Source organism: Heptranchias perlo, chromosome 30 (assembly GCF_035084215.1).
Source record: "Heptranchias perlo isolate sHepPer1 chromosome 30, sHepPer1.hap1, whole genome shotgun sequence".
Classification (NCBI taxonomy): Eukaryota; Metazoa; Chordata; class Chondrichthyes; order Hexanchiformes; family Hexanchidae; genus Heptranchias; species Heptranchias perlo.
In genome coordinates, this window is record NC_090354.1 from 32,276,957 (window position 1) to 32,290,189 (window position 13,233).

General features: G+C 45.5%; 1 protein-coding gene across 1 annotated transcript in view; it reads right to left on the reverse strand.

Moving 5' to 3' along the window:
• The window catches only part of LOC137300037 (1-phosphatidylinositol 4,5-bisphosphate phosphodiesterase delta-3-like), an 85,393-nt gene that overhangs the window by 39,022 nt on the left and 33,138 nt on the right, over positions 1 to 13,233 (reverse strand). The window contains exons 3-5 of the mRNA XM_067969128.1: positions 10,725 to 10,953; positions 7,700 to 7,829; positions 395 to 620 (exon numbers count right to left, since the gene is read on the reverse strand). Coding sequence (XP_067825229.1) covers positions 395 to 620; positions 7,700 to 7,829; positions 10,725 to 10,953 — 585 coding nt within the window. The remainder of the gene's footprint in view (positions 1 to 394; positions 621 to 7,699; positions 7,830 to 10,724; positions 10,954 to 13,233) is intronic.

Genomic DNA, 13,233 nt, shown 5'->3' on the forward strand with positions numbered 1-13,233 from the left:
TTCCTACTCCATGACACTCATCACCATCTCCAACATTTCCACATGGAGGTCCAATTCTGTGACCCATAACCCCAACAGGAAGCTACTCACAGTGAACAACCTCTAAAACCCTACCCCTTCCTCATCATATCACACACACTAATCTCAGACCCTGGGGTACCCTTCCCATATCCTGCCATCCCCTGCCCAATCCTCCCATTATCCAAAAACACCTTCCCCATTTCTCCCACACAATCACCAGGATATGCCTATTAACAGCAGTAGTCTTAAAGGGACAGGCCAAGTTAGCAGCTAAATCTCACAACAGTGCTCATGATCCCATAGCATTGTCACAAAAGATCGACTGGTGTTTAAAATAAGTTGATTATGCAGTGGCCTTCAATATTTCCCATACCATTATCATTAAGTCCGTATTTCTGTAAGATACTCAAACTGCTTTCCTTCGTAATCATCTCCTTCTGTTCCTTCAAGAAATTTTCCATCTCACCAACAGTCAGCCACTGGTTCTCGCCCGAAAAACGTTCAAAGATTTTCTCCAACTCTGGTCGCTGCATCAGGAGCTTGCAGAACTCCTCGATCTCGTGCTCTTCCAATTTGTTTGTTTTGGACTTGTCACATTGCTGAAAGAAGAGAGACAAGATTTGCCCAGGTTTACAGTGAGACTTTGCTCAAATTTGTCACGGTGGGGAGAAGGAGGTGGGCAGACAATAAATACACTGTAGACCTGAAAGAATTATTAACACAACAAACATCAAAAGCACCTCATTCAATGCTCCATTCAGTCAACCTGCAGCCACTCCCCATTTGAGATTCTGAATGGGTCTCTACCAACTTGCCCATGGTTCATTGATACAAAGCATCTGCCTTTCAGGTTCATAGTAGAGCTTCAGATGGTTCATTGGAGGCCTTCACACAGGTAGTGACTGAGGGACAGTCTGACAATCCTGGAAAGTCAGGTGATTCACAGAGACAGAAATGCAACATCCTAAAGGCAGATCTCCACCTGAAGGGCATTTCCTGCAGTCTCTGCATTCCACAATGCTTTGGGCATCCTTTGGAAGAGGAGCCCAGTTCAACACACTGGAAGAAACACATAATCAAAGCCTGTGACTCAAAGTGAAAATGGAGGAATGTACATTTCTGGTCTCTTTTCTCTTCTCCATCTATTCTCCCTTTTCAAATAGCTGAAGTGTTTTAGTACAGCTGTGACACTGGCCTCTACCCAACAATGTGGAAGACAGCCCAGGTATGTCCACTCCACATAAATACCAGGTAATGGCCATCTTAAACAAGAAAAAGCCCAGCCATCTCCATTGATCTTCAATGACACCTCACCATCAGCATCCTGCGGGTCACCCTTCATCAGAAACTAAATACTACCAGCCGTATCAGTACCATGGGCTACAAGAGCAGGGTAAAGGCTGGGCACTCTGTGACCAGTGTCTCACCTCCCAACAACAACTACTACTTGAATTTATATAGCACCTTTAACGTAGTAAAATGTCCCAAGGCGCTTTACAGGAGCGTAATCGGATGAAAATTGACACCGAGCCACAGAAGGAGATATTAGGACAGGTGACTAAAAGCTTGGTCAAAGAGGTAGGTTTTAAGGACCGCCTTAAAGGAAGAGAGAGAGGTGAAGAGGCGGAGAGGTTTAGGGAGGGAATTCCAGAGCTTCGGGCCTAGACGGCTGAAGGCCCGGCCGCCAATGGTGGGGCAAAGGAAGTGGGGGATGCACAAGAGGCCAGAGTTGGAGGAACACAGAGTTCTCAGAGGGTTGTAAGGCTGGAGGTTACAGAGATAGAGAAGGGGCGAAGCCATGGAGGGATCTGAACACAAGAATGTGAATTTTAAATTTGAGGCGTTAGTGGACCGGGAGCCAATGTAGGTCAGCGAGCATGGAGGGTGATGGGTGAAGGGGATTTGGGACTGCTGCACGGAAATCACCAATTTATATACAGCTCTGCACCCTCGTAATAACCAAAGACCCACCTGCAGGGGTACGTGGAGCTGCCTGGCCCTCTGTATATGACTCTGCAGTTTTTACTTTTATACTTTTAACCCATTATGCTCTTTTACCAAGTATTCACCCTGCTAATCCAGGGTTTCAAGTTCACTTCTTTATCCAACTCATGGTTCTCCGGCAAGCATCACCCTGACAGCTCCCGTTCTATCAGCCTGACTTAATCCTTCTTATGAACAGGCACCAAAATGTCCATTTCATACAAATCCTTCACTATGAAATTCAAATAGTTTTGCACCATGTACACAATCTGTAGCAATCTGTAGTAGAGTCAGTAGAGTGGCAAGAACAGAAGCTCTTTGTCTCTGTTAGAGGCAGTCCCTTGAAGACGTTAGTTAGGAGACTGTTTTGTCTTGTGTCATCTCCTTTAAGCAACTTCTACCTAACAGATTTTAAAAGGCCACTTTTACAAGAGTATTCAGAACAGATAACGAGTTATCAAAGTCAAATTAAATGGCTGTAGCAACCAGTTACAGGCTTGCTCAATTGCTTGTAGTCTGAGATTGAGCAAGATGAGAGTGAAGTGAGCACGGATATTGTTGCTCGTGCACTAGGTGGGTTCAGCCGGAACCAAAGATCCGAGTGGAACAGATAACTCCGCTGCCGAAAGAAGGCTCATGGACTCGATGCTCCAGGAACTAACGCTTGCGTCCCAGGGATGGAAGGAGATTCACTCAACCACACCACTCGTAAGGACGAGCTTGAATAAGCTCTGAAAGGTTGCTAATTACCAGTATCTAGACGCTAATCTATCCAATGGACTCGGTATCCAAAGCTATTAACTTGTCAGTTATCTAAGGAGCTACTCTTAGAGTAATTTCACCGATTTGTAATCTCAAGTTCTGGTCACTGCTATAATTAATACTCAGCGTCCATTAATGCTGATTTATAGTGATGTACTGAATTACCCGAGTAACCTCGGCTACTCACTTTGTTAAGTAACTCTGTCCATTAATGATTTCCTATCAAACTGATTACATTTACTCATATCTATTAAGTGTGAGTGTATCCAACTTTAGCATTAAATTGTGATGTTGTAACCAAATAAATAGTTGTTAGTACATGACCAGTTGTCTGACTCTGTCTTTGATGATCTAGCAAGAAAGAGCTAATTCATTCACTCAGTAACTTGTGGGTATTCTAATCGAGGATCAAAAACTAAAACTTAAATTTAATCCGAACTGGTTAATGTAAGGGCAGTTCAGTGAGCTGACTCAGGCACCAGTCAAACCCAGGCCTAAACAGGGAGGTGAAACAGCAAATCGTTGCTTAATGAGGGGGTTAAGAATTTGTCTGGTTCCTTGGCATATATTTATCTGAATAGCAAAACCCAGTGTTCTTACACTTGGACATACACCTCCGTTCCTTCATCATCGCTGGGTCAATATCCTGAAATTCTCTACCTAACACCATTGTGGAAACACCACCTTCACACGGACTGCAGCGTTCAAGGAGAGGGCCCACCATCAGCTTCTCAGAGCAATACGTCTGCACAATAACTGTGTCCTTGTCAACATCGGCCGTATCCCAAGAACAAATTTTAAAAACTACAACAGTTAAGCTGAGATAAACATGCTGTGAGATCACAAGAGTTCAATCAGATTCGCAAGTCCAATCTTCTAGGCATCTGCGTTAGATTCAATGGGGGGAAAATTGGATAAGGGCCATTTTTGGGCGTAGGTAGCGCAATGTGCTATTACCCGCGCCCAATGACCCCTGCGCAGGCAGGACGCAAGTTTCGGCCGGCCCGAGGACTCACCTGCAATCAGCGTTCTATTCCAGGCCTCGCAGTGGAATCAATGCAATTCCCACTTTCCACGACCAGGGGGAGTTCAATCTCTTAAAGGGAGGATGTTTCTTAGAAATCTCTTAAAGGTCATTGGTACCTGTTATTTGCTGAAAATAAAAGTCTGCTGCCTGCACGGAGTATGATCGGAGATCAGACATCACACACGTAAAACACAGATGCAGGTCCCATCCCTATGTTTACACACTGATGAGTTATGTTAAAACATTGAATAAAGGTTGCACACTACTAAATCCCACATCCTCCAATCTGCACACCAGACCTCACCAACCTGCCGATCTGAGTTGGTACCAGGCCTGTGAGAGTGCGTGCACCAAGGTTCTCTGCTGATGCACTAGAGGCCTTGGTGCAAGAGGTGGACAGAAGGAGGGACATCCTATATCCACAGGAGGGGGGGAGGGGGGGCAAGAGGCCCCTCCAGACATATATTCAAAAGGCAGTGGGAGGCAGCGGGGGACGAAGTCAATGCCAGGCGCACAGCATCATGAACATGGATGCAGTGCAGGAAGAAGTTCAATGCTTTGACATGAGTGGGCAAGGTGAGAGGTTAACTGTCAAGTGGCGTCTCCTACCAACTGCACCATGCACTACACCCCCATCACCCACATACCAACAAACTCTTTCCCTCAGTACTCAACTCTTCCAACCAGATGCTTCCTCTCACCCTTACACATTACCACTGTTGGAAGCCGCCCACCCACAACTCAAAGGCCACACACTGGCAGCTATTCAACCATGACAGGCACATCACCCAGACACTTGCAGGAGAAGATGGCGCATATCAGGAGGCAGCAAGTGGCAGTGGCATTTAGCCCCTCGAGTCTGTTCCACCATTCAACGAGATCATGATGGACCTGTGCCCTAACTCCATATACCCGCCTTAGCCCCATATCCCTTAATACTCTTGGTTCACAGAAATCTATCAATCTCAGATTTAACTTTCACAAGTGAGCGAGCATCAACTGCCGTCTGTAGAAGAGCGTTCCAAACTTCTCCCACCCTTTGTGTGTAGAAGCATTTCCTAACTTCAGTCCTGCATGTCCTGGTTCTAAATGTTAGGCTATGTCCCCGTGTCCTAGTATTCAAGTGTAGGAAACCTCCAAAAACAGTTACAAATGTCTCGGCAGCCAGAAGCAATAATCCAGCCACTAAACTGTAAATCCTGCATGGTCCCTTTAAATAGCGCTGGAGGGGGGTCCTCCAGGCACTCTAAGACACGTTCAGATGGTCGGGGTTAAGACTGTGCGTTGAGTTGAGCGTTAAGTCCCAAAATGGTGTCTATCACTTTAAATCCGCATTGCACACTGATTGAAGCCATTTTCTGCCTACTTTACATGATTCCAGCGTTCGTTATCTGTGCCTGCGCTAACTCCTATACCAAGATGGCGTCTGGCACACGTCACACTGGAAACGTCTTGGATGTCAGAGAGGCCGTGTAGCACCGAGACAACGGGCGCTACTCGGCCCAACCTAGCGCCCAATGAGTCAAATCAAAGACCACGTTTTGTTCCAAGCCCATCAACTCTCCACATTTCCAGGAGATTTACAATCTTTCTCCCTTCTCTGTCACTCCCTAGAAGGGAACACAGTCTCCTACCCCTCCCCCTTCAGAATCACAATCTCCCACCCCTCCCCCTTCAGAATCACAATCTCCCACCCCTCCCCCTTCAGAATCACAATCTCCCACCCCTCCCCCTTCAGAATCACAGTCTCCCACCCCTCCCCCTTCAGAATCACAATCTCCCACCCCTCCCCCTTCAGAATCACAATCTCTCACCCCTCCCCTTTCAGAATCACAATCTCCCACCCCTCCCCCTTCAGAATCACAATCTCCCACCCCTCCCCCTTCAGAATCACAATCTCCCACCCCTCCCCCTTCAGAATCACAATCTCCCACCCCTCCCCCTTCAGAATCACAGTCTCCTCCAGGCGTTGAATGTAAATATAAGTACTTCTCTTGCTCTCCAGCGAGCGAAACCAAGAGCACAATGGAGGCAGGTCTATCCCAGTATCCACAGGGGTAGGGAAAGTCCTTTATTACATTCATGGGTATCACTAATACCATGGATGCTGAGATAGCTCCATCGCTTTGGCTGGCTCTTGCTTTGTAGTGTCCTTCATCAACCCTTGGATCCAAATCTCAGGGAGAGGAATCAAAGGAAACAATCTCAAACCCTCAGCCACACATGGTTTTGAAGAGAGAAGCAGGAATACACACATGGATAAAGAGTGACACCGGAAAAGAAAAAGAAAAAAACGGACATGGGGAGAGGAGAGGAATATATTAATAACGCTTGGCCAACTATGGAACAGCCAGCACTTGGTGCTTTCAGCCATGTTTGTGTTTACAGGTCAGGACCAACGATCCAACACCCAGAGACTGTCCGATGCCCACAGTCCAGGTTATCGTCCTCCAGTTATGAACCAACACAGGTGCAATACTGTGGTAAAGGTGCCAGCCATGGCTCAGTGGTAGCACTCTCGCCTCTGAGTCAGAAGGTTATGGGTTCAGGCCCCACCCCTTAAACTGACACTCCAGTGCAGTACTGAGGGAGTGCTACACTGTCAGAGGTGCCGTCTTTCAGATGAAATGCTAAACCAAGGCCCTATCTCCCCTCTCAGGTGGACGTAAAAGATCCTACGGCACTATTTTGAAGAAGAGTAGGGGAATTCTCCCCGGTGTCCTGGCCAATATTTATCCCTCAATCAACATTGCTAAAAAACAGATTATCTGGTCATTGTCTCATTGCTGTTTGTGGAACCTTGCTCTGTGCAAATTGGCTGCCATGTTTGCGACATTAGAACAGTGACTACACTTCAAAAGTATCTCACTGGCTGCAAAGCACTTTGGGAAGTCCTGAGGTCGTTAAAAGAACCAAATACGTGCATGTCTTTCTTTCAATACTGACTAAATGCATCAGATGCATTAATATGGGATACAGGAACAGAGGGATCTGGGGGTATATGTACACAAATCGTTGAAGGTGGCAGGGCAGGTTGAGAAAGTGGTTAAAAAAGCATACAGGATCCTGGGCTTTATAAATGGAGGCATCGAGTACAAAAGCAAGGAAGTCATGATGAACCTTTATAAAACACTGGTTCAGCCACAACTGGAGTATTGTGTCCAGTTCTGGGCACTGCACTTTAGGGAGGATGTCAAGGCCTTAGACAGGGTGCAGAAGAGATTTACTAGAATGATTCCATGGATGAGGGACTTTAGTTACATGGATAGACTGGAGAAGCTGAGATTGTTCTCCTTGGAACAGAGAAAGTTGAGAGGAGATTTGATAGAGGTATTCAAAATCATGAAGGGTCTAGACAGAGTAGCTAGAGAGAAACTGTTCCCATTGGCAGAAGGGTCAAGAACCAGAGGACATAGATTTAAGGTGATTGGCAAAAGAACCATGAGGAAAAACTTTTTTACGCAGCGAGTGGTTATGCACTGCCCGAGGGGGTGGTGGAGGCAGATTCAATCATGGCCTTCAAAAGGGAACTGGATAAGTACTTGAAAGGAAAAAAAATGCAGGGCTACGGGGATAGGGTGGGGGAGTGGGACTAGCTGGATTGCTCTAGCATAGAGCTGGCACGGACTCGATGGGCTGAATTGCCTCCTTCCATGCTGTAACCTTTCTATGATTCTATGATATTTGTAGCTTTGTTGTATTGACTGGCTCCCCAATCCTCCCCTCAGTGCCCAGTTGGTAAGGCAATGGTCCAACAAACACTTGGATTTATGGCTGAACTCCCCACAGACATCATTCGCTCTGATGAGCCCAGCAACATGCCACACAGCCAAGGGGTCAGGTGCCACTTCGGAAAACGACAGAGAATATTGGCAGGCTCCCTCTCTCCACACTCACGGGTCTTACCTGAAAGAGCGAATTGATGTAATCGTCATTTACTTTGAGATTGATCATCTTCAGCAGGTTTTTCACTTCCTTGAAACTGATCTTATTGTCGTTATTTTTATCAACTTTCTGGAGGTGTTGATGGATCAAGGTGGCTGGATTTAAGGCAATAACTAAACCAGCAGACAGCTATTCAGGAAACTATACTGAAATATAAAAAGGCACAGCATGTGCACAGACACATAATTGGATTCAAGGCTTGAAGTAGAGTGATAGGCCCAGTATGTGCTGATGTAGCACACTAGCTTATAGAATCATAGAAACTGCAGCACAGGAGGCCATTCAGCCCATCATGCCCATGTTGGTGCTAGATCTTCAGCTGTAGCTCTCTACTTTAAACCCGTTTACTTCCCTTTCCCCGTCCTTTCCCAATATTTATCCAATTCCCTTCTAATGAATGTTGCAGTCTCTGCCTCAATAGCCACTGGTGGTGAAGCAAACCATGTTCTAATAAGCCTCCGTGTGAAAATACTTCTGCTAACTTCCCCCTTCCGTCTCTACTCATGTCTTCACTCTGTGCCCCCTTTTGCCGAATTATTAACTAGTCAAAACAATTTTTTATTATCGACCCTTTAACAACCTTTCATAGTTTTGAAAATCTCTTTTAGATCCCCCTTAATCTTCTCAGTTCTAGTGAAAGAGCCCCAACTATTTGAGCCTTTCTTCCTAACCATAGCTTCTCATTCCATCTGATGATTCCATAATGGGTCTGTGCTGCACCATTTCCATTGCTCTAACGACCTTTCCATAATGAGGTGTCCGGAACTGCACGCCATATTCCAACTTTGGCCCAACTAATGTCTTCCACAAGTTCAACATCACTTCCTTGCTTTTATATTCAAAAGCCTGTGTATAAATCCCAGGATCCCATTTGCCCTTTACGTGGCCTTGTCTACCTAAACTCTCAGCTCCAGAGGTCTGTAGTGTGTTTCCAAATGAGCCCTGTGCCTGCAGACAGCACTTGACGACAAAGAATTCACTTAACCCAGCAGCACTGAGCAAATTTGGTCAAACTTTCCCTTATATTTAAAAAAAACACCATGATGAACTTTACTGAATGAATTCTCATTTAAGAAGACATTCTTCATTGATGAACAACTCAGTGCTAACTCCACTCCCACTTGCACTCCCCCAAAATCATCTCGCTGAATACTCTCCCTCCGTATCTAAAACGCAGTCCCACCTCAGTACTGTTCTTCCTCATTTTGCTATTACAAAATAAAACTCTGCACGGATACGGAACGGAGTGAATGGGGATGTCGACATGGACTCAGTGCACTGGTCTCTGGAGCCAGAAACAGATACCGTGGGATTAATTTACCAAGTCGGTGAGATACCTTTCTGCCAGCATTAACTCAGAATATTTACGCTCACGTCTTCTCTTAAATCTTATTACACTGAACGGGAGTGAAATTCGACTTGGCCGGGGACAAAACGGGCAATATCGCATCTGAGGTCAATGGAAAGGCTGTATAACTCACGGCTGTTACGATACTGCCAGTTCTGGGTTCCCGTCCAAGTCAGGTACTGACGGCCCTGCCTCAGCACAGCAATTTAACTTTTCTCCAAAACTCCTCTCTGCAGCCTCTGGAAGACCTGCTGGGTTAAAATATATTTGCTGGCAGGCAGCCCACCCGTCAGCATGGGATATTGAAATGAAGCAAGAAGGGGGCTGCTCCTCTTCCTTCCTGCGGTAGATGTGAAGTGTTATGCAGTGCAGGCCTTATTTTTAAATACATTGCTGATCTCTGAAGGTGGGAGTGCAGGTAGAAAAGGCATGGATGCGGTCCTGGGTTTTATAACAGGGGAGGGGAGGCATTGAATATAAAAGCAAAGTAGTCATGTTGAGTTTGTACAAGACTAGGCCACAGCTGGTGTGGCTTTGAACATATGCCATATTGTAGAAAAATCTCGGTAGAAATCAATCTGCAATGTTAAAGAGAAACATCCAAAAAAAGCCTTTCCTCTCAGCCCTTCTACCCTCAATCCTCTTTTGTTAACATCTGCTGAAGCCAGTTGTTAAAGAGGCTGTGCCACTGGTACACTGTCTTTCACCCATTGCCCAGTTTAACCTGGATTCTGATCTATATATTTGCCAAGCCCAAAAGATGTTCAGTCCTTTTGTGCCTCCTTGTGGAATCCGGCTGTCACCAGATCCTCATTGTTTCCTTATGCAGCATTAACTCAAATAACTTAGGGACATAGGAATACAGGAGGCCATTCAGCCCCTCGAGCCTATTCCGCCATTCAATTAGATCATGGCTGATCTGTATCTTAACTCCATTTACCCGCCTTGGTTCCATAACCCTTAATACCTTTAACTATCAAAAATCTATCAATCTCAGTTTTGAAATTTTCAATTCACCCCCCCAGCCTCAACAGCTTTTTGGGGACAGTTCCAGATTTCCACTCCCCTTTGTGTGAAGAAGTGCTTCCTGACATCGCCCCTGAATGGCCTACCTCTAATTTTAAGGTTATGACCCCTTGTTTTGGACTCTCCCACCAGAGGAAATTTATATAAAACAAACAGAAACTGCAGGCAAATCGATGTGTCATAAGCATCAGGACAGGGCCTCGTGATCGTAATATCCAACCAAAACCAGGTCATCAGGTGCTTGGTGCTCAGCCACAGAGAGGGTGAGAGAGGGAGAATCAGACAGGGGTCGCCCTGGGCCATGTTAAACACTTTTTCCTGTCACAACAGGAAGATTCTGTTTCTCAAATGGTCCCTTGTTATTGGGTTTATTTTTGGCCGAGTTTGCGAAATTGGTGCCAAGTTGGAGGCTGTTTTTTTGGCCGTGTAGATATGGCTGCCAGGTACGGGGTTTACCATTGATTCAACTCATGGTGCAAAGGACAATTATCAGCAACAGAAACATTTAGAGTGGCATCAGGTCCCTGATGTATAATGATAGTGTGAGAACCCAATCTACTGCCTAGCCTATTCCTTCCCCTTTCTTTGTCAAAAGGATCACACAAAGGATATTGTTCAATTTTCTCTTGCTGGCTCATGGTTTCTACTCGTCTTAGCAGTTTTTTAAGCCCTTGAACCCATCGCCTCCCTTCTTCCTCCGATCCTGCCACCAGGTCCAGGTTGGTCCTACTGCCCATGAACACGATGGTGAAGCACTGTTCCTCGGAGAAGCTGCCGCCATGTTTCTTCATCACCTCAGACTGGTGCCCTTCTTGGACATCCCTGATATCCATCACCGAGACTGAAAAATCAGACAAGAAATTAGCAAGGGTAGAGCATCCGAAAATCAACCGGGTAAAGATTCATCTTCACTGACTGGGCGGTAATCTGGAATGAAAATCGGACAAGTTCTACGATCGGCGTGCGATCGGCACTGCCAGCTCACTGCCCGGGCAGTGAAGAGGAAAGTTTAACTCAATGTCTCAGAAGCTTAGTATTCACCACAAGCCCACTATAACACTGTTCAATTCATACCACCTCCCCTGTAACACTAACAATTTGCTCCGTGCCTGTGTTGCCTGAACTGGATTTTTGAAACTTGTGATATTTTTATAATGTTAAATTCGCCATTTTTTCTCAGCAATAAACCAATAGGCCGATTCCAGGCTGGCTATCATGGTATTTTAACATATTAAGCAGCTATCTGGAGTGGGGTCTTTGGCCACACCTCCCAAACCCGTGACCTCCTCCACCTAGAAGGACAAGGGCAGTGGGTGCGTGGGAACAACACCACCTGCACATTCCCCTCCAAGTCACACACCATCCCGACTTGGACATAAATCACCGTTCCTTCATCGTCACTGGGTCAAAATCTAGGGCAATAAATGCTGGCCTTGCTGGCGACACCCATATTATAAGAATGATTTTTTTTTTGAAGTCCTTCATAGGCAGTATCACTAATGCTGCTTACTTAAGCTCATCTTTATGGCTTTGAAATATTGTATTTCTATAGGACTGTGTAGAGTTAGAACCATATGACCATGTTTTATAGTAACAGGAGATAGAATGAGATCTACAGGACAGTGTATTACAGTAACTGAATGGAGAATTATACCTGTAGGACTGGGTGTTACAGCAACTTAATGGAGAATTAGATCTATAGGATTGTGTATTACAATAACTGAACCTAGGAACACAGGACCAGGAGGAGGCCATTCAGTCCCTCGAGCCTGTTCCGCCATTCAATGAGATCATGGCTGATCTGTATCCTAATTCCATCTGCCCTGGCTCCATATCCCTTATACCCTAGGCTAACAAAAATCTATCGATCTCAGATTTAAAATTATTATTGAGCTAGCATCTACTGCTCTCTGTGGGTGAGAGTTCCACATTTCTACCACCCTTTGTGTGAAGAAGTGTTTCCTAACTTCTCTCCTGAATATCTTGGCTCTGATTTTAAGGTTATGTCCCCTTGTCCTAGACTCCCCCACCAGTGGAAAAAGGTTCTCTCTATCTACCCTATCAATTCCTTTCAAAATCCTAAAAACCTCAATCAGATCAACCCTTAACCTTCTATATTCCAGGGAATACAAGCCTAGTTTATGTAATCTCTCCTCATAATCTAACCCTTGGAGCCCTGGTAACATCCTGGTGATTCTGCGCTGCACTCCTTCCAAGGCAAATACATCCTTTCTAAGGTGCGGTGCCCAGAACTGTAAACTGTACTCCAGACGTGGTCTAACCAGGGAGAATTAAATCTATAGGTCCATGTATCACAATAAATGAATGGAGAATTAGATCTATAGGATCGTGAATTACAGTAACTGAAGGGAGAATTAAAATTAGCGAGGGGATTCCTCCAACTGGCCAGCTTTTGTGTTGGGTCCAGGAGCAGGGGGGCTCCTCCTGGCCCCACAAGAATAAAACATTAAAAAAATCTTCGGCAGTTTTCTGATGAACCCTTCATGGCGAATTGAGCTCATGAGAGATTTTTATGCAGCAAGTTGTTATGATCTGGAATGTAAGGGCGGTGGAAGCAGATTCAATAATAATTGAATCTGGATAAATACTTGAAGGGGAAAAATTTGCAGGACTCTGGGGAAAGAGCAGGGAGTGGGACTAATTAGATAGCTCTTTCAAAGACCTGGCACAGGCTTGATGGGCCGAATGGCCTCCTACTGTGCTGTATCATTCTATTCTATGAGTCTAAGTGGCCTCCAGAGTGAAACATAGAAACATAGAAAATGGGAGCAGGAGTAGGCCATTCGGCCCTTCGAGCCTGCTCTGCCATTCAATATGATCATGGCTGATCCTCTATCTCAATACCATATTCCCGCTCTCTCCCCATACTCCTTGATGCCTTTTGTGTCTAGAAATCTATCTAGCTCCTTCTTAAATATATTCAGTGACTTGGCCTCCACAGCCTTCTGTGGTAGAGAATTCCACAGGTTCACCACCCTCTGAGTGAAGAAATTTCTCCTCATCTCAGTCCTAAATGTCCTACCCCGTATCATGAGACTGTGACCCCTCGTTCTGGACCCCCCAGCCAGGGGAAACATCCTCCCTGCATCCAGTCTGTCTA